Source organism: Didymosphaeria variabile (genome assembly GCF_027946475.1).
Source record: "Didymosphaeria variabile strain IMI 356815 chromosome Unknown scaffold_1, whole genome shotgun sequence".
Taxonomy (NCBI): Eukaryota; Fungi; Ascomycota; class Dothideomycetes; order Pleosporales; family Didymosphaeriaceae; genus Didymosphaeria; species Didymosphaeria variabile.
Genome location: NW_026611620.1, coordinates 3183324 through 3210194, shown reverse-complemented (window position 1 = coordinate 3210194; position 26871 = coordinate 3183324). Strand labels below are relative to the sequence as shown.

The 26871-nt window shown below is 50.9% G+C and overlaps 8 protein-coding genes across 8 annotated transcripts; 5 read left to right on the top strand and 3 right to left on the bottom strand.

The window, feature by feature from the left end:
* Positions 1 to 1112: 1112 nt before the first annotated feature.
* Positions 1113 to 1919, bottom strand: N0V89_001019 (uncharacterized protein; the record flags this gene model as incomplete). The annotated part of the gene is made up of 2 exons (XM_056209836.1): positions 1113 to 1150; positions 1238 to 1919. The coding sequence occupies 2 exons, from the start codon at positions 1917 to 1919 to the stop codon at positions 1113 to 1115; spliced, it is 720 nt and encodes a 239-aa protein (XP_056076658.1).
* Positions 1920 to 3036: 1117 nt separating this feature from the next.
* Positions 3037 to 3671, bottom strand: N0V89_001018 (uncharacterized protein; the record flags this gene model as incomplete). Its single annotated transcript, XM_056209835.1, has 2 exons — positions 3037 to 3542; positions 3656 to 3671. The coding sequence occupies 2 exons, from the start codon at positions 3669 to 3671 to the stop codon at positions 3037 to 3039; spliced, it is 522 nt and encodes a 173-aa protein (XP_056076657.1).
* A 1240-nt stretch (positions 3672 to 4911) lies between these two features.
* Positions 4912 to 6284, top strand: N0V89_001017 (uncharacterized protein; the record flags this gene model as incomplete). Its single annotated transcript, XM_056209834.1, has 2 exons — positions 4912 to 4917; positions 5031 to 6284. The coding sequence occupies 2 exons, from the start codon at positions 4912 to 4914 to the stop codon at positions 6282 to 6284; spliced, it is 1260 nt and encodes a 419-aa protein (XP_056076656.1).
* A 615-nt stretch (positions 6285 to 6899) lies between these two features.
* Positions 6900 to 8777, top strand: PTC6 (Protein phosphatase 2C 6; the record flags this gene model as incomplete). Its single annotated transcript, XM_056209833.1, has 1 exon — positions 6900 to 8777. The coding sequence occupies one exon, from the start codon at positions 6900 to 6902 to the stop codon at positions 8775 to 8777; it is 1878 nt and encodes a 625-aa protein (XP_056076655.1).
* A 1083-nt stretch (positions 8778 to 9860) lies between these two features.
* Positions 9861 to 12709, top strand: kap95 (karyopherin Kap95; the record flags this gene model as incomplete). The annotated part of the gene is made up of 4 exons (XM_056209832.1): positions 9861 to 9900; positions 9958 to 10016; positions 10094 to 12587; positions 12684 to 12709. The coding sequence occupies 4 exons, from the start codon at positions 9861 to 9863 to the stop codon at positions 12707 to 12709; spliced, it is 2619 nt and encodes an 872-aa protein (XP_056076654.1).
* A 7501-nt stretch (positions 12710 to 20210) lies between these two features.
* Positions 20211 to 20823, bottom strand: N0V89_001014 (uncharacterized protein; the record flags this gene model as incomplete). Its single annotated transcript, XM_056209831.1, has 3 exons — positions 20211 to 20255; positions 20312 to 20691; positions 20760 to 20823. The coding sequence occupies 3 exons, from the start codon at positions 20821 to 20823 to the stop codon at positions 20211 to 20213; spliced, it is 489 nt and encodes a 162-aa protein (XP_056076653.1).
* A 3522-nt stretch (positions 20824 to 24345) lies between these two features.
* N0V89_001013 (uncharacterized protein) lies at positions 24346 to 26260 on the top strand (the record flags this gene model as incomplete). Its single annotated transcript, XM_056209830.1, has 2 exons — positions 24346 to 24748; positions 25914 to 26260. The coding sequence occupies 2 exons, from the start codon at positions 24346 to 24348 to the stop codon at positions 26258 to 26260; spliced, it is 750 nt and encodes a 249-aa protein (XP_056076652.1).
* A 27-nt stretch (positions 26261 to 26287) lies between these two features.
* N0V89_001012 (uncharacterized protein) lies at positions 26288 to 26830 on the top strand (the record flags this gene model as incomplete). The annotated part of the gene is made up of 2 exons (XM_056209829.1): positions 26288 to 26298; positions 26500 to 26830. The coding sequence occupies 2 exons, from the start codon at positions 26288 to 26290 to the stop codon at positions 26828 to 26830; spliced, it is 342 nt and encodes a 113-aa protein (XP_056076651.1).
* Between the last annotated feature and the right edge of the window lie 41 nt (positions 26831 to 26871).

Below are 26871 nucleotides of genomic sequence, written 5' to 3'. Positions count from 1 at the left end.
TCACATGATATACGGCACTTGCCTCTCGCAAATTGGCGTCTGTTTTTCTTCGATTCCTTTGCAAGCGGGAAAGTATACCCTTACTGGCATTATTCATTTGTCTCAAAAAAAGCATGGGGAGATAGGATTACCCTAACATTTCTAATACCATCGCGCTGAGCTGAAGACGGCGAACAACAGACAAACCTCATCATGTTCCAGCATCGATCAAAGCGTCATCGCTTCGCTTCCAAGCATCTGTGGCATCGTGTGGCGCTCGTGTAGTAATTCTTAGTCTACAACGCATTGCGCGTCTATACTGTGGAGCCTCGCTCACTACGATCAAGCACGCCCTTAGCGACCCACTGTCTTACCAGTAAAGTATACTCTACTCAAAAATTAAGCCTTAAGACAAGATCATCAAGACAACCCCCGTGCCCATATACATACCAACGAAGCGTTATCGAAATCCTACGCCACGACTCGCTAGCTCTGGCGTGCCCGTGGCGTCGAGCAAGCGAGAGTTCAGCTGGAAGCCAGCGGGCCTAGCCAGCGCCACACGACGGCCCTGTAGTGCTGGTCACGATGTGTGCGAGTCCTTTTGGGTACGCGGAGAACGTGGTGTGAGTGCGGTGAGACGTTGGGAATTGGCGATAAAAATTCTTCATTCTAGGCGAAGTCGCGGGCAGTGTTCGCGAATTCGGACCTGGATCTCTTCTGTGACGATCGCTGAAGAGATAATTTGATCGTAAATGTTTATGCTTCTTTGGCTTGTCCACTTTGAGATGAGGCGCCGTGGGCTGACGTCCAACAAGGCAAAGTTGGGCTCGTTCGGTTTTGCGGTGCAGTGGTGACTGGCCGCTTTAGGTCACATGCGCTGACTTCGAATCATCGACCTTTTTGGGATAGCCTTGCATGCATTGAGAAGGTTATCTGTCCATGGAAGCGTTTAGCAAGCAATAGAGGTGGCGAGACATACTTAGGATTCACCTTCTTGGTAGAGATCTTAAGACTTCTGCGTAGAGGAACAAAAATTGAGATGTAACAAGAACAGATTGCATTTGATGGCCTACCATACTTTTTTTCTACCCCTTTCCATAGCATGTCGCGTCATTTCTGGCCTCATCACTACCCTACCTACGGCTGAAATCATTCTCACAGGCATGCGATTCTACTATCTTTCACAGACACATACAACAAAACCAGCATAGTAACAGCACTACTCCCCCCATCAAACTCCACTCCACCCTCGCTGCACCTCCCTCAACCGGCACCAGCGCCGTCTTATTCCCCACCCTCGTCGCCGTCGCCTCTCCTGTCCCCGTCTCCCTCACAGCCCCATCCCCCGTACTCGTCGCCGACCCGATATCAAGAACAGTCACAAACACCGTCGGCGGTCCACTGTCCCACCCACTTGTACTCGTTGGCCCCTCCTGCTCTGTGACCAACGTCCCCACGTTGCCCGCCTTCGCAAACGCAAAATTCTGGCTGTAACTCAACACAGGGTCTGTGTTACCAATCTCGGCGTGCACGTAGTCCTCCACGTACATCTTGATCCAGTAGGCGCGCTCCCCACGTGGGAAGCCGAAGCCCGAGGAGCCATTCTGAGGGTTGGGCACCAACCATTCGAAGGAGCCGGTGTTGGGTGCGGAGACGGCGATGGTGCCGCAGAAAGGGTTGCGCGCCCAGGGGTGGCAGGGGGAGAGGAGGTCGCGGGCAAAGCCCCAGGAGGTCTTGTCCCAGAGTTGGAAAGTGACGTTCTTGAAAATGGTGTTGGCTTCCCAGCGGATGGTGAAGATGCTGCCCGGGAGGAGGACGTCACCGCGGATAGGATGGATAAAGTGTTGTGTGAGGGCTGAAGTTGCTTTTGAGGTCGGGAGCTGTGCGGTGCCGGGGCGAATGAGGTTGGAAAAAATGAGGAGGAGGTAGGAGAGCCGCATGGTTACCACTTGGTGGCGAGACCTTTAGAGCCGTCGCACTCGATATCCTACTTGAAGTGCTGCTGCCGTAAACCTTGCCATTTATCGCACGATGGTGGAGCTTAAGTTAGTTAAGCATCTTGAGGTAGTTCTCCAAGCACAATTCGGTCGCTAACATTGCGGCGTTGCTGGCTATGCATGAGGAGAGAAACCTGCTCAAACAAGTGAGCAGAGAGCAAATTTGGGTGCCGAGTTCGGATTTGCCATATTGACTGCGCCATATGTGCTCCAACCGTGCCTCCGCACACATCGATCGCATCATTTGCAAATTATTACCCCAGTAGCAATTGCCTCGATCACGAACTCCACTACATTGTCAATTGACCAATGGCTACTTCTTTTCGTGAAAGCTGCCTTGCATGATTGGTCCGGTACGGAAGCCCTAGAATAATATATATGACTTGGCACATGCATTAGTAGATTATCGAAAGCTTGAACTTTCGCCCGAATTAGGGTGAATGAGGCTGGGAAATCTAGACTCATCTGGGGTTCGATTTGCAATAGTGCAAAGGTGGAGTGGTTGCAGAAGGCAGAAAGCCAGCTGTCATCGGTGCTTTGCAAGCAAATAGAGAAAGAGGAGATGCGTCCTCCTTCGGTCGACGAAAATATGGATTGGACCTCACTCAGTAAGGGCGGGCCATCTGGAGATTTGTTGATCGAAAGCAGACTTCCCCACATGTTGATGTCACATCAACTTAGTATCCCACGTGTTTCTAGTATTATCCGCAATGGCTTTGTCATCCAGCGCCCTCAGACTAGGCACGCAACTTCCATGACGATAACGATTTAGACGGTCTGATCGAGAACATGAGCTCGTGCCGTCGCTCAATTGATCTCTGTAAAGACCCTGCCTGAATAACGTCAGGACTCTGACGTTCCAGCGTGTGTGATGTTTCAAGACAGCCGCCTACCATCCGACAGAAGGTCGTCCGTACACGCATCAACGCTGTTGTTAAACATTCTAGACTAGACGACTTGCTTCGTTTATGAAGGTTGCTAGCATTGTGCTTCGAAGTATCACAGAGAAACAGATTGATTGAGTCTTAGTCGAAAGTATGACTAGTGTCATCATAGACGACTAGTATGCTATAGTACCAATATCAATACTCTTCCCGAAGCCCATCTTGTCCATAGCAATGAGAAATTCGCGATACTCAAATGACTGCTCCGGTCCGGTCGATGGACAATGTTCTGTTATAAGATCGATAGCTCTTGGATTGAAACACACGTTCGAACCGGCTATGATGCGGTGGAAGCGGTGGTCAGTAGAGCCCTCATTATTCGCTTTGGCCTCAGCCTCAGAGGTCGACTGAAACGTGCACTTGATCAAGGCTGTAGACGCTGGATTGCCGCAGTCATTGCCTAATGTGACAGTTGAGCCGCGCTTGAAGAAGATATCGATGGATGGCACTCTGACTTCTCTGCAATTGGCAGCACATAGCTTGGTGTCGTACGACTCTAGGGTGATATGGCCTACGTAATCGTCTCCTATGCTCGGAGCGTGTAGATTTGGACGGCTTGTGTGTAGCTGGATGGCGTTCGTGCCCTTTGCATCCGAATACATGTCCTTGAACTTGAGGAATACTGAAATGGCGTCATAGGTACGGGTATAGGCCTTTGCCTAGAGGGAGCGGAGTGCAATTGTCATTACGTTTTGTTCAAGAGGCGCAAGCTTCTAGGCAGCTTATTGCGCTGACGAAAAGGCAAAGCCATGCGAAACGCATTGTGAGGATGAATACTATTGAGGGTTGCGAGGACGTGAGATTCGGGGCCGCTCAATAGAAATACTGCTTGCGTTGATATGTGGTCGAGTGTAAGTTTGTTAGGAAGTTGTGCTTGGTCACTGGTATTAAGCTGTTAACTGGCAGCCAGGATCCGGTATTTGAAGTGGGATTGATGATGTCGATGGGCCGGCGACGTCGTTCCGAGAGAGCCAGGTAGATTACGTTTGCCACTGAAAGAGGGAGCTGAGCGGGCGCACTCCTTTCTTAATCATTCTTGTCATGAGAGCTGTAGAGGCAAGTACCGGCGTGACTAAAGTCTCAGATAGGAAGGAATTATTGCTGCTGTACTGGAAGGAACATGGCGCTCTCGCCAGTTCATTGTTAATCCATCGACTTCAGCGTTGGGCACAGTCTAGACATGTGGCCGCCATGCTAGAGTACATCAGACATTTCTTTATGATCAGGTGCGAGATGCATGTCTATGAACGTGTGAAAAATAGGCAAAGATCGCATGCGAGCCATGAGCGGAAGAGGGATGGAGGAAGGAAACCGCCGGCCCGTGCGTAGAGCGGGCCGGTCCGAGATGAGACGATGCCACCTCAGCTCTGCCACCGTCTGTTCATCGCTCAGCTCACATCAAGACTCGCAATGGTCTCGACTCTAGAGGGTCATAATCCGGATCATATGTATATGATGGTATCAGTTTTTGCAAAAACCGTCAGCGGCTAGAATGCCTGTTGGGTATCCCCGCGAGCGTTCACAATATCAATGCGGCGCACCGGACGATCCACTGGCATTACACAGAGTGAACTCTTCTTGTTGAAGTTAAAAAATCATCAGCTGACGAACTTATGACCATACGACGGCTCAAAATCAGGTTTTGAAGCTGGCTACAATGCTACGACCTTCTCTCCAACCAGTCCTTTACGCTTTCATAAAAGCACCATCAATCAGAAAGACACGGTACCTTCGTAACATGATCGATAACATCCTAGATAACGCACAAATTATTGTCTACCTGGTAGTCATGGAATCTACCCTCCACTCAGATGTAGTTGGCATCCCTATTTCCTACTGAAGCTTGTGCACGGGCTTAATTCGCTCACATTCTCAGGCAAATACACGTCACACCGGGTATAATTGCTGCCTCAACGGTGCCTATGGCCTGGCCATCACGTCAGTGGGTAAAGCGTCCCCACATTGGCCAGCGAATAATCCAGGCACCCAAGATGGTGGTCGTGGAACAGGTCACCATGGGCGCTGCGCACGGTCAGGCAGCAAAGGATTGTCGCACAGAGGCTTCGTCTGGATAGTCAAAGCTTGGTCGTCGAAGCACTTCTTTCTGTAGATATCTCTTCAGTCTCTCTATCTCTCTTCTATCCAGCAAGCTTTCTGCTGCGGATTCATCTACAACACTTTCATACACAATATCCCTCCTCAAGAACAACGAATGATGCCTTCTTCCGACGTTACCTCGCTAAGTCAGCACCTTCTCGAGGCTACCAGACTCAACCAGATACTCCTGAAGCGCATTCAGGAGCTGGAGGTTGAGCTTGCTCAGGTGAAGCAGACAGGTGCTCGGCATATACGCGCAGCCGGTGCTGTGTATGCTCAGGACACCCTGAAGGCTCTTCATTCTGCACCATCATACATCCCTGTGGCCAGACAGGCTGGAGCGCGCCACAGGCGCACCGAAACACCACAGCAGCTCTTCCTCAAGGACATCACCGATGTCAAGGTATATACCACGGGCATAGAGCCTCAAGATGACCGCGGCCTCCTCCATGACTTCTTTGAAGATATCCGCAAATGGGCCATCCATCATACCAATGACCTGGACGCTCGAGAAATTGCTCCCTGCTCATCGGTAAAGGACATCGCAGATATGATGGGCGGCAAGTCAGACATCCAGCATCTGCTCTCTGATCGGGAATTGCGTCAAGACGTCGTTTCGGCCCTCATCATTCGAGACATTGTCTTTCACGCCATCGGAGAAGGTTCTATGCTCAACTCTGAGCATCACAATGGCGAGCAATGCCGCCAAATCGTTTCTGGTTTCGCTATGCTCCCCCATGAAGATTACCCCGCCAAACACCGGCTTTGTCTTCGACAAGAAGCCCTGTATCAGGGTATGTACACAGAGCACCATCATCACGAATGGCGCAGCAAAAAGGCGGATGAGCGTACGAAAGCGCTTCTGAACGCGCTTTCATCCTTTCTCCACATGGGCATCGATGCTGATCGTGAGCATTCGCTCAACGAGCTCTATGTGAAAGGGTACCGCATTGGTTTTCGCTTGCGGTCAAAGGCAGTTAAATGGCAGGTTATCTTTCCTGTTGCTGGCATGAACCTTGACCTAAAACACATGGTCAATCGGACGCTCAATCTGGTGGGCGACCCGATGACGACGTGGAAGGAGCTTGTACAGAACCGGGAGAAGTATTGTGTGAGATTCGCTATCACGCCCACCATGACGAAATCGGACTTTGCTACGGGTAAGGAAGTCAAGGAGGTTGTGCATTCGGCTTTGGTACATGTTTGGTGGAGGAATGGGTTCGATCTGAATAAGTCTAGGTCTTTCAAGCACGATCGGAAAAGCTAGGGTTCCAAGGTTGTCTTCACTTACACCATTAACTGTATGGTAGGGTGACGGCACTCGGTGGCGTATACATGATAACACCCAAGATTTTCGAGGCATACGTACAATTGTGTAATTCTACAATGGTCATGATTGCTCAAATTGATTGTGCCTCTGGCTTGAACGTGAACATTGGTCACACAACATCGTTTCCGAAGTTCGGAGAATCATCCTAGCTCGACTTACCCTAGGAAAACCATCCAATACCATATTTTTGAGCACTATGTTCAGCAAGCTCGCAGTGTCTATCGTGACTTTGATGGTTGCTTGATGTGTGAGGCTAAGCGACTTGCGCCGAGGAGGCGAGGCGAGCAAGGGTCCGCGATTGCTGGATGGGCCAGCGCGACAACCGAGCATTCATGTACCTCCCCGCTCCCCACTTCTTCTGCTGAACCCACCGGGCCGTGGGAAGCTGCAGACACCTCTTGCGGTGCTTGATCGGAAGAATTGGAAGCTCACCTTCACGAAAGCATTCCGATTGCGCAGCAAACCCAGGAATTGTTTACCCAGCCCATGGCGGCCTTGACGTAACCCTCTCCGAGCTGGCAACGCCATGCATCCCACGCAGTCAGGCACAGCATGTGGAAACCGTCATTACACCTTCATAGAGCCAGGTCTCGGCCTCTCATCGCTCGCTCCTTCTGCAATCGCTACGCGCGCCATCGCATTCGCTGCGTCGCGTTAGAATGCCCCGCCCAGCTTCAGCGCCGTTGCTTCCACGAGTACTTTATTACCCACCTGCCGTCGACTTCGCTACATCCCGACTCACGAATATCCGGCGGCCCGCATCACAAGCTACCGCGAGACAAGAGCACGCCTCACGAGCCGCGAGGCACGCACCGCTCGCCCGCGGCGGCTCCTCCCATGGTGGGAGCGTCGCGGGAGATGACCGTGGTGAGGATACCGCTGAGGAGCGCGAAGCACCATTTCGGGGTATCTGTGTCGCGAGGAACGCGACCCTATAATGAAGACTCGTTCCAGGCCGGGACAGTCGAGGTGCCCGCTTTCGCAAAGAGGCGTCCCATGTCTTTGCAGCGCAGCGCAAGCGGCGGCATGACGAGCGAGCTCACACCAGCCGGCAGTGCAAGCGGTGACCCCCAGGTCTTCTACTTTGGTGTGTTCGATGGACACGGCGGGAGTGACTGTGCCGATTTTCTACGGGAGGAGCTGCACAACTACGTCGAGGATGCGATGAAGCTGTTTGAGCTGGAGAGCAGCCTCGCAAGGAAGGGCACCATCAAAGGCTGGCCGAACAGCACGGGGACTTCGGATGATAGACCTCCGGAAAAAGCATCAGAGGCTTCCGGAAAGGAGAGTTTGAACGCGATCGAGACACACAAACCGCCCGGTTTGGAACCGCTCAAGCCACCGGAACCAGGCACACAAGCGCCAGCAAATGGCGCAAATGGCAAAGAAGAGCTCATCGACAGTGCTCCACCCGTGAAGCAATCGAACAGCGTCTCAAGAGCAGAAGAATTGGAACGGACCCTGGTCAAAGACTGGAAAGAGCTGGTTGGAGGATACTTTCGGCGATTCAAGCCGGAGTACTTCTCAAGAGCGGCCGGTGGACAAGGACATCAGACAGAGAAAGATGTCCTTGCAAAACGGAACAGTTTCGGAGACATCCCGGACAAAGTCAGGGATGGATTAGGTATCGAGACTGTGCTGGAATATGCATTTCTCAAGGCCGATTACGATTTCGTGTCGGCACAAGTTAGCAAGCAAGACGAAGACCCCGTTCGAGCTGACAAGGCTATCAACGACAATGATATTTTGGGGCACCCGTCGCGGACAGACAAGAGCATCGGCGGTCCGAAGCGTTTCAAGGGCGGAAGCACCTGTAGCATCGTACTCATCTCGACGCCTACACCCTCACCGTTCTGGCACCCTTCGTCTCCGTCTTCCCTAATCACGGCACATGTGGGCGACACTAGGATCCTACTCTGTGACACTGCAACCGGCCAGGCTGTCCCGCTCACATCCAACCACCATCCGTCTCTCCCCGAAGAAGCCACCCGACTCCGTCGCTACGCTGCAACCTTTGTGACCGACTCCTTCGGCGAAGAACGCATGTCCGGTCTCGCGAACACGCGTGCCTTTGGCGACATGGCGTCCAAGCGTATGGGTGTGTCAGCTGAACCTGAGATCCGCCGCGTCGAGCTGTCGCCTGCAGAATACTCATTCCTGGTCCTCTGCTCGGACGGCATATCAGGACATCTAAGCGATCAGGAGATTGTAGACATTGTCAAGGAGGCGAAGACACCGGAGCAGGCAGCTAGGGATGTCACCAACTTTGCGACCGAGGTCAAGAGCGACAGTGACAATGCGACTACGTTGGTTGTCAGACTAGGCGGTTGGGAGAGGAGGAGTGAAGGGGGCTTGGGCAGTTTGGGAACGAAGGAGATGCGGGACTGGAGGAGACGCGAGAGCATGGATCCTAGGAGGGGCAGGACGTAGTGTGTACAGGCCTATTTGGAGGAAAGGCTATCCTGGATGCTACGGAAGATATCTTGGGCTTTGGCTACTGCATTTCATGGCGTTGTGGAGTGGTGGACGTGTATATAGAGGTGGGGGTCAGGACAGGATGATTCGAACCTGTGCTGGTACATATGCTCCATCGAGCTGCGCCTAGCTCATTCGACCGATTTCGGATGCTGCGTGGGCACGTTGCAACCGTACATAGACTGCACCGTTTCGCTTAATTATTTTCCAGAACAATCGTGGGTGGATCCAGCGATTGTTGCTGTTGACGACGCCTCTACGTATCCATGGATGCGGCGTCTGCACCTGACTCGCCGCAGCCGCGACAGTTTCTCCAGCAAGCAAGCTCAGCAAGCAAGCTGTGGTAGTTGTGACGGCGTTCTCACAAGAAGGTGATTAGCAGTTTCATGGTACAGATGCGTCGGCGCAGGGCTGAATGAACCTGGGGAAGCGAGCCAATGCGCTGTCGTCGCAGCGGGAGCTTGCGGCTCCCAGCTGGTGCCAGCGAATGAAGCGGGCAAGGGAAGGGGAGGCGTGTACCTGCAGACGGAAACCCCCAAGTTTCTTTGCACGCAGATCTGCGAGGTGCGAGACGGAGCGGAGGGAGAGCAGCTCAAGGCGGAGCTGGGGGCTTGGGGTCGTCGCCGCCGTGCTTGCGCCCGGGCCGGGCCTTCCTGCAGCAGAAGGGTCAACAACGCGGGCAGGAGCTACGAAATTGTGATGCGCCGCTGCGGTGCGTGCCCTCTGCAGGTTCAGCATTTGCGAGCCTCTCGGTGCCCTTCGTTGGCTGTTTGCACGCGCACAGTCCCCCGTCTTCAATAAAAGGAGCCCCTCCAGCAACAGGCGTGGTGGGGCAGAAAAACAGTCCACCCTAGAGTTCACGTGTTTTGGCCCTGCCTACGCTGAACCTCGTTCGCTTCAAAATCCTCCCTACACCACCCGCCCACCGCTACTTCTGCCTGGCTGCCTGCCTCTAATTTCTAAATAACCACTCGCCCTTCAACCGCCATTCCTTCACCCAGATACCCCCTTTGACCCTCACACGCTCCCTCCGCAATCATGGACATCAACCAGGTGTTGGAGGGGACGCTTTCGCCTGGTATGCGCCTCCGATCAAACTCTACCGCGCCCGGCCTCTTGACTGACTCTCGTACAGACGCCAACATCCGAAAGGCCGCCGAAGAACAGCTCAACTCGGCTGCCGAGTCCGACTTTGTGAGTGCCCCTCTCCGCGAGAGCAGGCTGTAGCCCACACGGCCTCCCACCCCGACCCGCACACTGACGCCTCGCAGCCCCAATACCTTACTATCCTCGCCGGCGAGCTCGCCAACGAGCAGTCACAGCCGCACATTAGGACCGCCGCCGGTCTTGCCCTCAAGAATGCCTTCACCGCACGCGAGTACGCACGGTTACGTCAGGTTCAGGAGCGATGGCAAGCTCTTGACCCCCAGATCAAGAGCAACGTGAAGCAGCTTGCTCTGAACACACTATCTTCGTCAGACGCCCGCGCCGGACAGTCTGCCGCCCAGTTCATCGCCTCCGTCGCCGCTATCGAAATACCTCAGAACCAATGGCCGGAGCTGATGCAGACGCTTGTGCAAAATGTGGGCGAGGGTCCACCCCACCAGAAGATGGCCTCGCTGACCACCATCGGCTTCATCTGCGACACAGATGACTTGGACCTGCGAGAGGCTCTTCAACACCACTCAAATGCCATCCTCACCGCCGTTGTTCAGGGCGCCCGCAAAGAGGAACCCAACAACGACGTACGACACGCGGCCATCGCAGCCCTCGGCGACTCGATTGAGTTCGTTCGGTCCAACTTCGAAAACGAGGGAGAGCGAAATTACATCATGCAGGTTATCTGCGAGGCAACACAGGCGGAAGACAACCGCATTCAGCAGGGTGCATACGGCTGCCTGAACAGGATAATGGGCCTCTACTATGACAAGATGCGGTTCTACATGGAGAAGGCGCTTTTCGGCCTGACCATTCAGGGCATGAAGAGCGACGAGGAAGATGTCGCTAAGCTCGCTATTGAGTTTTGGTGCACCGTGTGCGAGGAGGAGATCTCCATCGAAGATGACAACCAGCAAGCTCAAGCCGAGGGCTCAACGGAGCTGCGGGACTACTTCAACTTTGCCCGCGTGGCTACCCAGGAGGTCGTTCCGGTCCTACTCGAGCTTTTGGCGAAGCAGGACGAAGACGCCGATGACAATGAATACAACGTTTCTCGTGCTGCATACCAGTGTCTGCAGCTCTGGGCAAGCTGCGTAGGCAGCGGCGTTGTACCTCCTGTCCTTCAATTCGTCGAAAAGAACCTTCGCTCCGATGACTGGCATTACCGAGACGCAGCCGTTTCGGCTTTCGGTGCCATTGTGGAGGGTCCTGAAGAGAACGTCTTGGAGCCGCTTGTCAAGCAGGCTCTTCCGGTCTTGATCTCTATGATGGATGATCAGGTGATACACGTGAAGGACTCCGCTGCGTATGCTCTGGGTCGCATTTGTGAGGGTGCACCAAGCGCTGTCGATGAACAGCAGCACCTTCCCCCGCTCATCAGCGCGCTTTTCAATGGTCTCTCGAGCCACACCAAGATGGCGTCTTCGTGCTGCTGGGCTCTGATGAATCTTGCGGATCGTTTCGCCGGCGAGCCCGGATGCGATTCGAACCCGCTTTCCGCCCACTTCCAGCAGAGCATCCAGCACATTCTACAGGTCACCGAGCGAGGCGATGCTGACAACCAGCTCCGAACAGCGGCTTATGAGGTGCTCAACTCTTTCGTCAACAATGCTGCCAACGACAGCATCGGACTCGTTGCCACGCTTTCAAACGTCATCTTGGAGCGATTGGAGAAGTCTATCCAGCTCCAGCAACAGGTCGTCAGTGTTGAGGACAAGCTTACACTTGAGGAGATGCAGACGAGCTTGGCTAGTGTCGTCATGGCTATCGTTCAGCGGTTAGAGACCGACATCAAGCCGCAGGCAGACCGCATTATGCAGATTCTGCTCACGCTTCTTTCCAGCCTCCCACCCAAGTCCAGCGTCCCGGACGCCGTCTTCGCTGCCATTGGCTCTATCGCAACGGCTTTGGAGGAGGATTTCCTCAAGTACATGGATGCATTCTCCAAATTTCTTTACAATGCGCTTGGCAATCAGGAAGAACCTAGTCTCTGCTCCATGGCGATCGGTCTTGTTAGCGACATCACTCGAGCACTCGGCGAGAAGGTTCAGCCATACTGCGATGCTTTCATGAACTACCTGCTCAACAACCTGCGCAGTGTTCAATTGGGTAACCAGTTCAAGCCGGCCATTCTGCAGTGCTTCGGTGATATCGCTCACGCGATCCTTGGCGCCTTTGAGACATACCTACCTGTCGTAGCGCAAGTGCTCCAGCAGGCTTCGTCTGTCTCCATGACCACCGAGGGCAACTTTGAGATGATGGACTACATCACTTCGCTCCGCGAGGGTATCATGGACGCCTGGGACGGCATCATTGTCGCTATGAAGTCGAGTGGCAAGACCCAGTTGCTTGTACAATATCTGGATTCTATCTTTGAGCTGCTTCGCATCGTCCAGCTCGACAGTAACCGCACCGAGGCGCTACTACGTTCGTCTTGTGGCGTGATCGGCGACATAGCTGAGGCCTTCCCCAACGGTGACATCAAGGAATACTTCCGTCATGACTTCCTGACTGCGATGACCAGGGAAACGCGCGCCAACCAGGACTTTACCAACCGCACACGTGACACCGCTCGGTGGGCACGCGAACAGATCAAGCGTCAAATTGGTGAGTCCTTCACGAACGTCTCTTTCGCCTAAGCTACGTTTCCATGGCTGCGATCGAGACAGCTCCTATAATATCATTATACTGATCCCCTATAAGGCGGCGCCCAAGGTGTCATGGCCTGATTGCCCTGAACTTCTCCCTGCCCGCATCATCTGAAAACTAGCTCCCATGTTGATGTCACGCTGGATACCCTTTTAGGGTTTGAACTGGCTGTTGACTAAACTGAGCTTAGAACGTGCGGAGATGCAAGACGGACAGCTTCACGAACGGGAAAGGCAGCGTCGGCTGCCATGCGAATCTGAGTCGTTTCACTTATCTGGAATGACGGTCATGGCGGCCATGGGCCAGGAGGACATCATGATGTACAACTTCATCACCGAACCTTAGGCCTCTCGAGGCAACACTTCGAGCCGCTGACCGATCGAGTCCACGATAGCCGTACCCATACGCCAATTGTCCCGCCCTTCATACCCCCGGACCCCGTTCCCGGCATCAATCCCGACCACAGCACAACACCCGCAACCGCACCACGCACCAAATCACCCCGTCTATGCGCACCCACGCCACACCCACGCCCCAACCCGAATGAGCACACTCCACAACGTCATGTAGCACGAAAGTTTTGTAAGACGAACCGCAAAAGGTTTCGTCAGAGAGAAATAGATATACGTCACGGCACCACGCAGCATTGTCCTTTTGTTTGTCTTCGATTGGTTTGTTTTCTGTCCATGGATACCAGAGGTACCTGTCTTGAGCCTCTTTTTTCTTTTTTCTTTTCTTTTCTCGATTGGAGGTGAAGCAGTAGGGAGGGAGACAGGGGAGTACAAAATCTTGTAGTGTGTCAATTATATGGGTTTTGCCATGTGCTGTCGCGTGTGGAGAGTGTGAACGTGCCTATCTTGTGAGGACGAATAAGGATGGATGGTAATGTGAGGCTGAGTGCAAGCCATGTGCGTAGCGCTGAATGGATGCGCTGCACGGTGATGTTCAAACAATCACAGTGAAGCTCCTGTAATCAAAGTGTAACCCCGAACTCTTAGGTTTCACAATGTATACCGTTGAAATTTTACTATTATACTATGTCGCCCAACCTCTAACGTGGGCGTGGAGCGGTTTAGTGCCTGTCCTTTGGTTACTTATGTGGTTTACTGTGCGCTTCTTGAATAGCGGAGGTCAGTAAATCGAGGACTAATAAATTGTGCTGTGCGCTGAAGTATGGTTGTGGAAAATGCACTGCGGTGAGAGTAAGTGATTTGGGCTAAAAGGCCTGGGAAGGGTGTGAGGAATCGTTGGGGTCAAAATTGAGTCGACGTGAATTCACAGAAGTTGTGACTCATCGGGATGAGGTAGAAAAGGTATTTTGAAGATACATTGTATGGGAGAGTAAGCTATAAGAGAAGAGATTATCCCCACGTAAAAGGTTTGCTGTAAGGCGAGAGAAGATAACCTTGCCTGCTTGCTTATCCCGCCGAGACTATAGGGTTGGGCTAGGGTGCTAGAAGATCCTGAACTAAGATAGTCTATAGTGTACAGAAGGAGCTTCTCTACGTCTCTATTAGCTTAGCCCTATAGAGAGGAAGTAACTGGTCTTACCTAGACAGATCAGTATGCTGGCCTTGTGGTGCCAAAGTTGTCCCAAATGTCGGCCGAAAAAGCCCAGCACGCTGCAAGCATTTGTAGCTCTTAGGACATCTATATAATAATAACGTTAGCCTAGTAGAGGTAAGAGAAAGGTGTAAGGGTATATACAGCCTAGGTATGCGCGTTGCACTGCAAATCGCGCTTAAGCTTCAGGCGATAGTGCACTGCCAAGCTTCTCATTATGGTCGCTCGCAGTTGCAAGAAGATCTTTGGTCATCGTCGCTTTCCACTCTGGCCATGGAAGCGTCGTTTTGTTTTCAGAAAGCTCATCGATGTAAGCGATAATACTCGCGATAACTACGTCTGCATCTTCTATCGCGAGCGTCTGAACAATACTAAACCTCACGCCATCGGTGCCTTGGATGCGCCAGGTAAAGTCGCGGCTGAATTTGATCTCCTCTTCGAAGTCGACGTGAGTGCGTACGTGCAAATGCTCATTCATCTTTTTTAGCGCGTACTGCGCCACTATGGATACTGAATGCCGAAGACGATAGAGCCGCTGTACACGTGTTAGATTGTACACTCTAGATTAGGTATACCATAGTTTTATCTTACCTGCTGCTCAGATAGGTTCTCTACTGGTGAGGGCGCGCAGCTTCTTCGATGACGAGAAGGTACACGCTGTTGCCTACTCAAATCGTGTTGTAGGGGCTGGTCACGGAAGATAGCACACGGCGTGTCTTCTATGGACGCTAAGACCATTCTGTGGATTGAGAACGTGGTGGTGAGTTCGATCGTTGAAGTTATTTGCGTGGTGCGAGCCGAAAGGGAAGAGAGAGGATTAAGAGGTAGAGGAAGGTTTGTAACTACCCTTAGCAATAAGGGAAAAGGCAACAGGGTACAGCCTTGCAGCTTGACTGATGAGTGAGAAGATAATGCTCTAGGCGATTAGGCGGCAAGCTTCACCTGCAAACGTCTCTCATTCTAATGCTCACCGCCTGTAGTAGCGCAAATTCTATATATTATGCCCTATTCTTCCCAACAATGTGTTTAATGAAATCTTTTTCCTACTAGTGGCCCTAGTCAAACGACAGCAATCCAACATTTGCCCTAGGTTCTGCGTTTGCATTTGTCCTTGTCCCGCTCCTTCCTGGCTCTGGTCTTCTTTATTGAGGCCCAAAAAGATTGTCCAATTCTGGATATGGCGTAGCTACTGAATAATAACTCCAACTAATTGTAGTATGTACTTCCTATTGGTACGAGCGACAGCAGCGAAGCGCCCAGTCATCAGTCGTTGGGGAACGAAGTATTGGTGTCGAGGCGGGACTACGGAAGCACTCTGAGATATCTTTGTGGTGCTAAAGCATCGACTCGTTCGCGGCGAACACATGACCTCACCTGTCGTTGAACAAGAATCTTGGCACTAATCGCGAAAGAGCAGGTGTCCCGATGGAAGAAGTTGCCAGTACTGGCAGAAATCACCACGAGCTGGTCAGGTAGAACGTCAGCATGATTTGCAAAGGTGCAGAATATAAGTCTGTTCGCATTTTGCATACGCACGATTGATAAGCATAGTGATCTCGAGGAGCTGTTATCTCCAGAAGTGTTCTTGATAGACGAGCAAAAAAGAGCACACTAATAAGAAATCATGCTAAACGTCTAGTGCACTCTCTTTATCATACAATGTTCGCTATGTACGAGACGGAAGCCTTGGGTACGCTTGTTAATCGAACACTCGTTCTTCTCCCGGAGAGCTGCTTTTCGACGACACCATGCCCCAAGACTTTATTGGTGAGACACAAGAAGCTCAAAATAACTCCAAAACTTATAGTTTGACGAAGTCCTCCACGTGGGAAACCCCCCTATCCAATAGATCTTCAAGTACGCCCAAAAGTGTCCCCGTTCGAACACCACCAGGAAAAGTAAGACCGTTTGTGTCTATCAGAGGGGCAGATGAATTTGGTGCTTCATGAGCTTTTCTGCATTGCGCCTGGGGTCTGGGGCCATAGTTTCTTGTTTCTTCCTCTGAACGACCTTGCACTGGAGTAGCGCCGGCCGCGACGTCTCCGGCGATCTGTGAGACAGCAGAAGCTACGATGTGTACAACGACTGCGCTATACCAGTGCTCTATACGGTCGAACCGAACTATGGCAGTGCTCAATACGGTGCAAACGGCTCTCATAGTACTTCCAATAGCAAGGTCCTGCACAGAATAGTCATTCCGGTAGTAAAGCTCGTCAAAATTTGCAACTCTTTCGAGCCTGATCCTGAGTTCTCGTTGGACGCGGCAGAAATTGGCCACCGACACAGCTAACTGCCATATATTAATTGCAGCAGCTGCAGCGAAAGGAGGATAAACTACTGAAAGGGAAAAGATAGTGGTGATGCCGATAATGTTTGAGACAAGAGAGCGGCGGGTCGCGCCATTATTCTGGAGGAGGATCTCGTCGCTCTTGGTTGATAGAATCTGTATTGTTGAGTTGCTTTTCAGGTTGCTGATTTCGGAGAGCTTGCTGGTCCAGTGCAAGACTTTACCCGCGATGATGAAAATAGAGCTTTCGATCCCCATTTCGACTGTGGTCGGTGATAGATTGGCACTATATGAAGTTGACGATCTGATGATGAGTTTGTCCTTTTTTTTTTCTTCCAGGAAAAGAACTTGGCGGGGAATTGTTTGCTCGGGGGAAATCAAATCCAGGGATGAGGCCTACACAAGGTCTCGTGTGAATGCATTGTCAATTTCTGGAATTTATCTTCAGATATAGCTTTCAAGTGACCTAAAATCGTGTCGTTGCACTGCTGTGCTATGCTGTGACACTATGGTTTTGTTCTCATATCGTCACATTTAGGTGACGTGGAGCCAACATGCATGGGGAATATATCACCTGGAGATCTGGAAATGAGTATTTAACATCGCTTGAGAGATTTTCAGATACTGGAAATGTGTTACTGGCGAGCCGGAGAGGCTAACATAGACTGCGGGCACGAAATTTGTCGGGTCACGAGAGAAGGTATCACATGCGACATTCAACCTGTTGATGAGCTATACATCTTTCCCGGTATATAGGTAACTTGACGATGTGTGTTGCTTATGAAACCTCTGTTATTACTTTTCCGCATGGAAATTGACGCGTCAACAAACGAGCATGTACCAATTCGAAGGGAACATCGACTTCTCCAAACTTTGATCAGCGATCCAAACACTCGCTCCAAGCGAATACTCCAAAATTCCAAATAACCAGCCCAACTATGCCTACTTAAAAAACCCCCCCCCGGGTCTTGCGCCCATTTTGACCCAGCAGTCTCGCCGTGCCCCGTAGGCTGGGATCCTTGCCCACGCAGGATAGTCCGATTCGCCTGCTCCTCTAATTGTACAACAAACATATTCTTCTCCAAAAACCGCGAGTAGACATACACATTCCACTCCTTTCCCACGGTTTGACCAAAACATCCGCAGATACCGGCTCATCCACCTCCACCTACACCGCCTTATCCCATACCGCCAGCAAGATAGGGTCCGACATCTCTCGTGGCTCGTTTCCTCCCCTTAACATATCTCGCATCGCCGACCACGCCTCGTCAGGCACAAGCGCACGCCTATCTCAGATCCCACCTTCCGACCCCTTCGAGAGGGTATACGGACATGGCGCATCGTACGATTCCCAGACATTGTGTCATTTAGGCCACTGGAACTGCTGACGACGCTGACGCCGGTAAGAGTGCACATTGTCAAAGCGGCCAAGAACTTGATCGGCTGTCGGTGCCGCTTTTTCTGTTATTCATGCTGTGTCCTCATCCTTCCAGACATCGACCAATCCGCTAGATATCCACGCCTCATCGAAGGCTGGCTTGACGATCTCTGTATGCCATACGCGCCAGAACGGTTCATCGACAGGACGTCGCAGGTGCGGGAACACCACGTACAGGTGCGGTTGTTGGGTATTATAATTGGTTTGTCGAAGGAAAATATTAACGTTTCGAGATGGTTTTCGAACTAGCATTCAGAGTTACGTCTTTTGCTACAAACCCCACAACAACGGCATAAGCAACTACGAGCACATGGACCGGGTCACTTGAGTATGTAGTCCTTAGGGTTGGTTGCGTACTTGGTTGTAGACTTCCCGAATGCCTCGCCTCGCGCATAATCAGATATATGAGCTTTTTGCTTCATGTAGTGATTTCAACGGCTTAGATGGAAAAGGTATCAGCTCCTCCTTTCATATAGCAAGAGAAGAAAGTGTGAATACTTTCTGTTGTCCTAGAATTTGCAATCCAGTGGCCGACTGTTCAGCTTGCACTGCTTGCCATTAGTTGTTGCACAAGTACCTTCTAGGTAGCTTTCGCATATAGCCTTCATCTTGTCCATATCTCTATCACTTCTATATCACTGGAAAAATGCTTCGGCAACTGTCGCACAGTCCTTACCGACGGTCTGAAAAGCCTATCGCATGGCCTTCCTAGACGCCAACCGCCTTATGCGCAACTGCCCAATCCCAAATCGGATCCCATTTCCTGCAAACATGCATGCTCTTCGCGTTCGGCAGCGCCATCCTCATTTTTTCGTCCCATCGCCAAGTCACGGGACTGATGTCAGCCTGACACATTAGCGATTGTCGGATCAGATCGAGACAGTGACCGTCGTGTACGGTTGTCTCTGCTTCTGAAAGGTTGCCATAAGACGAGCTATACCGCTCGGGGTGTCTGATCATGTTAATGGGTAAAATTGGTCGTGTTGTAAGAGAGTTCGGTCATAACTTACAGAAGTCGGCGTATGCGTGAAAGACAATGTAGTTGATGAAAAACGGACAAGCCAACTAAGAAGAGGTTCGGATCCTGGGGTGATGATGCGGTCGATTGATTGAGTCGTTGAGCAAGAGAAGAGTCGATGGCAGACGTGGCATATGCTACGGTGAGGTAAGTTTCGTATCCAATGATGGGAGTCGTGCATTGGTGCGCACTTTCTGTGAGCAGATTCCATGCAGCATCGCCTTCATCGGTAAGCTCGAGATATACGTTCTTCTCAGCATGTTCCCTAGAAGAGATACATTAGCTTGGCTCCTCTCTGTTCCATGTGGAGGTGGACAGACATATCTGCACGAAGGTTTGTGACAAATTCAATATTTTCGTACTCTACTACGTCCTCCGCTGGTGCTAAAGAATATTCTTAGCTCCTATCCCAATAACTTTTGTGAGAGTGGTGAGCGTACAATATACGCTTTCTGGCCATGGAGTAAACGGAGACTGTATATGAACGGATTTGGCATAAAGGATAAGAATAACAACGATGAGCACGGCATTGAGTATTGCAGAACAAAAGAGTGCAACTCGTGCCATGAGGGAGTGCGACGCCGAGCGGTAACCGTGTTCGAAAGTGTTGGCCACATCATCGTCCAGAAGTTTTTCAGTGGACTCGTCATGCTTTTTGGGACTCATAGTAGGTTCTTTGCACACGTATGACCTTTTCCTTTCAGCAGGGTGCGGAGTGGAATTGTGGGCAAGTCAAACCGCGTTACCAGGAAATGTTCTGGCTTTGTGAAAATAAGGTCCAAGGAATATTAAGTATGAAGCACAGCCGAGCAATATATTTAGGCTACACTAGATGCTGACATAAAAGCCAAGGAAAGATCGACATATACAAGGAAAGCAATCCTGCAGAATCGAAGCGGATCGATATGCTAGGGAAGCACGACACGTTAGGCCACTTCTTCGAACTCTGGAGCCCAGCCAAGTACTACAGCTATGCACGGTATTAGCCCAAAAGGGCAAGCAAAGCTTTTGGTATGCAAATTAAAACGACTAAGGATTAGGACACCACAGGTTTTTTTAGCATCAGCTTAGACTTGACTGTTTGTAACGAGCGTCCTATCAACTGAATCTGAATGATAGCCAGTACGACCTTCCATTCCCGCGAGGGTACTAACCCAGCATAATCCCCGATCAAAGACCCATTGCAAATACTTGGATCCATATCACTGCAACGCCTCCAGTTGCAAGGTTGCATACTGCCTGGGATGCGACTTGTAGCACTTTGATGATATTACTCTAAGCCTTGAGTTTCTGGAGAATGGCACGCTTGGCCGCAGACATCTGCACCTGTTCTTAGCAATCATTTCATTAGCGGTCAATGGAAACGAATCACTTACCTCCATAGGAGTAGCTGCGCGCTTGGCTACGTCGGCTCCTTCGACCTCATCGCCATAGGCGCTGACCAGGAGAAGGATAACCTCAGCTTCGTTAGTGAGGGCTTCCTCAGGGACTGCAGCACGCCTGGCTAGCTCGTGCAATCCACGCTTGTCGGCCGCATCTGGGACCTCGTTGCCGTAGGCAGACACCAAGAGGAGGATGACCTCGGCTTCCTTGTTGAGGGGCTCAGTGGACTCCGTGCGCTTGGTCATCTGATCGGAACCCTCAGCCTCGTCAGAATACGCGGCGATGATCCAAACGATAGCATTCTCCGCGAGGTCACTACCAGTAGAGGGATCCACCGGAGCAGCACGGGTGGAAATGTCCTTGGTGTCGAAATCTGAAATTTGTCAAGGCAGAGTCTCTTGAGGACGGCTGCTATGGCAGGCCACACGTAGGGAGACTTACGGGCGGGAGCGGCGGCAGTGAGAGCGCAGAGCGCGGCGGCAGCGAGGGTTCCGAAAAACTTCATCTTGAATAGCGAGGATCCAAAGTGAGATTATGGCTGGTAGACTGGAGTAATGTCTAGATCTTAATGACAGAAGGCACTGGTAGTGAGTGAACAGTGACGTCCAAATTTCGCTTTATATACTTTGGTGATCCAAAAAGCCGACGGAAACCCCTGTGTATCATGTGCGGAATCGTGATTGTCCAGGATTAACAGCTCGAGCTGTTTTGGACGGTGCGGTGAGAATCATGCTCGTCGATGCAGGCTTCACCTGCATGCAGTGGGATTGATTGGTGTCATCCGATAGAGCTTGGTGAGATGGTATACCTCAAAGTGCTAGCGGCATCAATGGTCTAACACTGTTGGATGTGACCCTCTAAGATCCAAGTAACACCTTCCCCGAAGGACTAAGCGTGGGATTTTGTACATTGAGAATCTCATGTTCGTGATAGTTGTACAATGATCGACACGAACCTACAGACGCACAAGCACTTGTGGGATCCAACACATCTGTTGATTGACTTAGCTTCCTCTTATGGGTAGTTTGATGAGTGTCTCCCTCTCGTCATACAGCCACTACCCCACCTCGGGAGCGTAGCATGTGGTCGGCTTTTGTGGGCCTCATGCCAAGGTATGCAATAGCCAGCGTGGACAAGTTTTATACAGAATACGTTGTTACTAAGCCTAAAATCCTTCCCATCTTGATCCAACACTAGGCCTCCGAACTAGGAGAAGGACTTCCAACCTTTCCCGAATATAAGCCGAAGCACTGCCTTGTCACGGCGATCTCAACGGAGGTCTCTCTTTATCCGTCGGGACACATTTTACAAGGAATCCCTCACGAGATGGCACGCTAACAATGTAACGAGAACAATTTATCACTATACCCTCGATTCTGCCATTCTTCTACACCTTATCATTTCACTATCCTGACCTGGCCATTGAAAAGTAACACGCTGATAATGTCTACATCTTCAGAGAACGACCAAGAAGGGGCACCGTTCCTTCATTCCGGTTATTCCAAGTCTGTACCCCACCAAAGCTGGTGGAATTTGACCAGAGTTCAGACATTCGTTGTCTTTCAGACTGCCTTGTTGATTTTCTTTATTTCGATCGGAATACTGGTGGCTGCTGCAACAAGACATGTATGGGGTCCAGCAACCGACAAATATTGCTATGAGAAGTTCAACATTCCTTGTGAGTCCTTGTACTCTTTGATGTTATTCATGTGTTCGCTACTAACATGATAAAGCTCCAGCATATGAAGGGATCGAGTACTACGAGACTGACTTTGCTAATGCGTTCACCCAAGAGAGCGAGTACAGAGGTCGACCAACGCCGGAGCTAGAAGATCACTGGACAAGGCTCTGGCGTATTGGGGGAATCAGTGTACCTGCTAGCGACCTGCCCGCACTTAACCGCTCCACAAAGGGCTATGCACAAACTTCCCCTGGAATGTATGGCGCCTTTTTGGAGGTTCATCATCAGATTCACTGCCTGGTAAGCACAATAGGATAGATCTCTTGCCCTGCTAATACTGAAATGACGACTTAGAATTTAATCAGACAGTACACCTGGCTCGACGAATTTAATACATCGTACTTTGGGCTGGAAGACGGCCCAAAGCTCAACCGAATGCATGTCGATCATTGCATCGAAACGTTGCGGCTGGCGTTGATGTGTCGAGCCGATACGACACCGTTGTTGGTCCGACTCGGCGGAGAACATGGAACTAAAGCCGATTTTGATTCTCATCACAAATGCGTCAAGTGGGATCATTTCATGGGATGGGTGAATGACCACGTTACTTGGTCTTAAAGCTTGCTAGTCTCTTGTTAACAAATCAATGGGTGGTAGAAACATATTTCTGTTCAGAATGATTCCTTCCATGTCTAACCACATCGTTTAAGCCTCATATAGACAAATACGCTATTGACGTATGATGACAGTACTAATGCTTAGATAGGCAGCTGTGTTGGTCCAATGCAAGTTTTCCACCATAACTATTTGGCCCTTCTGTGCCCGAGGAATGATACCCATGTTCCCATTGCACATCACTAGCCAAAGGCCTCCAGAGTGTTATAGAGTGACCAAGTGACCCCTGCCAGTCCGTGGCCCGCATGCACAAGCATTCTAGTTCAGTTTCACTGATATTATGGCTTACAACATCAGGTATATCGGAGAGGTGTTAATGCGAAGCTATTTACGCGGTCATTGAAAGAGTGGGCACAGCATGTCTGGATGCCGCACCTGAGCAATTGCTCAGAGCTCTCATCAAGTCCATTTCCGAGCGTATGCAGGCTGTGATTGGCGCCAAAGGCATGCGAATTGAGTATTGAAGCACAGGCTTTTCGGATGTTGCGGGGGCCTACCCTACGCGGCAATTTCCCGATCATACATTCTACAACTGAAGGATTGGTGAGTTCACCGCCCAGCAACACCTCTTACCCCTGCTCCGGATGTGGCGATTTCATACCTATGGTACCTAGGTGCTATGTACGGCTGCAACTACAATACACAACTTTGTTCTAGATGTACCACACGGCCGCACTTCCCTACCGTCTATTGAAGGATTCAGGAGCCTGGAATCTCTTCTAACTAGGCACTTCGGCGTGCCGATCAACGTAGGTCCTGTACATTAGATAGAGGTCCTTGAGTACACAGACTCAGATCATCTATGCGTAAAGTTTAGTATGAGATGCTGCGTTGAAAGAAGTAATGCATGGACGATCTTTAGACGAGCGAACTCGGAATGAAGATAAGAAAACAGGCGCGCAAGTTGATCTTGAGCTAGTCTGATGTAGGAAGCGGGTAAAGAGCCTCTTTGAGGCTCGTAAAGGCTATTTCACCCAATTAAAAGCTGAAGGATTGCGCTAGCCTTCCGAAACGCCTAGATCAGCTATCTATCGGCATGTATGCGTAGTGACGAAGACAATGTATGCATTGCAAGGATAATTCGTCGTTGATTCAAGCATTTCCTAGTGGATTACGCCTGATCCTTTGAAGGATGCGGAAGTATCCTCCCGCGATAGCTTGCGTGTGGCCCCCGAGTACATACATGTAGCTAGTTTCGGTCCTTCTCTCGTACTTGCCTATAACTAGAGAACGCACCATTTACCGTATTCGTTATTGTAGTGAGACTGTTATTGGATCTGTTCCTCGCTTGCGATTTGCTATCTGTGCTCTACAAGCCTCTGCATGTACGAAGTCTTAGCGCCACAGGGTATCACAGAAGTATTTCGAGGTATCACTCTGCGAGATGGAAGGATTCATGTCACTGATTTAGTCAAGTCATGGAAGGTGTCATCACGAGGAAGGTTGATCTGCAGTATTCGGTTGATCGCCTTTTTTTCATATGCATCACTTTCGCGACTAGGGTATATTGCTATCAGCATATGGCCTAGCTAGAGTAGATGTACATTGACGGCCACTTGAGAGCAATCTTTCGGTATCTCGCCTCATGCCCCTCGAATCACATACTATTCGCTTCACCACCGTCTAGACTTTACTATCTCCTCGTACTTCAATTCGCCTCACTCGTCTATAATGGCGTTCAAAGCAGTCCTCAACAAGATGAAGCCTTCGGACACGAACAGTGACTTCTCACCTGTGTATTCGAGGCTCTCAAATGAGAGCATTCGGACGTCTTTACCACAGGAACAGTCGCAAATTGACAATGACAACTCCTACACGGTGCGGCCGAAGCGTATCAGCTGGCTAACTATGGGCAATATAACCCTTTTTGTAGTATCCACAGCGCTACTCGCACTCGCGTATTCGCGCCCTATTTCGGATGCATCCTGCACGCGCCAGCTCTTCAGCTATTCGCCTGCTCTCGAAGCCGTCGAATACCACGAAGAGGACTACAAAGGCGTATTCCATCAAGCTTCCATATATCGTGGTACGCCTACCGATGAGATCGACGAAAACTGGCGAGAGTTGTGGGATTGTAAGTCGTCGTTTCTACTCGACTTGTGCATGGCTTCCTTTCAAGGAAGTGCTGACCGTCGCACGCAGATGGCGGTTTCAATGTGCCATACGACAAACTCTACCTCCTCAACCGCAGTACTGAAACACCCTGGCAGCGTACACCGGAAGAGTTCGGAGGCGGTGCAACAGCCATGCTATGGGGCTTCCATCAATTGCATTGCCTGGATCTTGTGCGCCAGGGCGTGTATCGCCATGTATATCAGGAGAAAGGGAAGGTCATCCCCGCGTTCGACGGACCGGAGTACCTTGTAATGATGCACATAGGTAAGAACCTCTTGTCGCTGCATGGTCATGTCACTGATCGCTTGCTAATAGATCATTGCATCGAGCTGATGCGCATTCATATGCAATGCCACGTCGACACCACGCCGTACCTCGTTAAAATTGATGATTCTGTACCAATTGGCTACAAGGCCGAGTTTAGCTCCCACCATAAGTGTCGAGATTATGAAAAAATTCGGGACTGGGTTGTTGATAACACTGCTATTCCTTAGGCAATGTATGCCGACGTTGAAGAGAATGAGTAGTTTAAAAGTCGTTGCAATGTTAGTAGACAATTACAAGACTTCAATAAATACTGAGACTCAACCTGTGCTCCATGTCTCTCTGTTGAGTAGCTCTTGATGAGGGCGTTGCACCAAACTAGGCAGGGGATTCGACATAGAATCCGAAAAACATACAGAGTCGCAAAAGCACTTGGCACATCAAAAAAGACAGTCCTCGCTCCACACTCGTACGTTTGCTAATTTGGAATCAAAACAAACTATTGCTGAACACCAAATGCTAGATCGGGCAAACTTACGAAGTAGTGTAGCGGTCTCGCTAAACGCTCGGCTTCCCGTAAGACGGAATCATATGTCAGATGGAATCGTACGTGGACATCAAACCCCCGTCACTCTACTATTTAATGAAGAACTATCTTTCTCTTCTTGGACTCTGTTCTCTTCCAATTGGAGTAAGCATTGAACAAACCAGCCATGGTTATTCCCACCATCGCCATCATACAAGGCATGTTGGATTGCTAGATCACCAGACATCAGCAATCATAGGCAAACATCTGCTCCTCGCCTACATGAATGACTCAGGATGCCTTCTTGTGTTCTCTATCGACTAGATCCAACAAGGCGCCCTCACCACAGCCTCGCACTACGCCGCCCTCGTCCAAGACCTCGAAGCCGCAGGCTACCCAACCATCTCCCTCGACCCACCAAGCATTACCTACCCCGACGCTACAACCGTCATCGCAGACACCGACATTGCCTTCGTCCGCGCCTTCGTTCTCGTCCCCCTCCTAGCCGAAGGGAAAGACGTCGGCCTACTGTGCCATTCCTACGGTGGAACCCACGGCGCAGGCGCAGTGCAAGGGCTGAGTAAGGAAGACAGTGCTGTGAGGGGCCAGCAAGGTGGTATTGTGGGAATTGTCTACATTGCATCTTTTCCTCGCCCGGAGATTCTGCTCTGCAAACGCTGAGGATAGGCACTGAGATACCCACTTGGGATGGCCCAGGGGTACGTCCGCATCTTTATTTCGACCCTATCATATAGTCTTATACTAGATCTCGATGTAGGAAAAACCAGGAACGTTGGTATTCACCGATGCGTCTCAGCTCTGGCCTTCTCTCCCTGTCACAAGCACCGGAGCTCTGCAGAATAATGGGTATCTATTCTGTGTAGTATGAGGGAAGGTGCTAGGTGGGCATGGACCGCTAGGCTAAGTACATGCCATCCCGACGCTCCTGCCATACTCCCTGCCGTCGAGGCCAAAGGCTGGCTTGAGAAGATGAAGCCGGTTGCTGTGGCTGCTGTGAGGACTCCTGTGTCTTACGCCCCGTTCAAAGACCCGAATTGCGATGGCGCCATTGCGTATATCTGGGCGGAGGACGACAGCATCGTCACGCCTGAATTGCGCCAATCATATCTGGACAAGAGCGGTATCACACTGACCAGGAGCGTCAAGGGGGGTCATGGTATTGATCTGGAGGCTAGGGAAGACGTCGTGAAGAATGTCGTTGAGCTTGTCGAGCACTTCGAATCTATCTAAAGAAACACAACGCAGCAAGTCATTGATGCGTGTCGAGATAG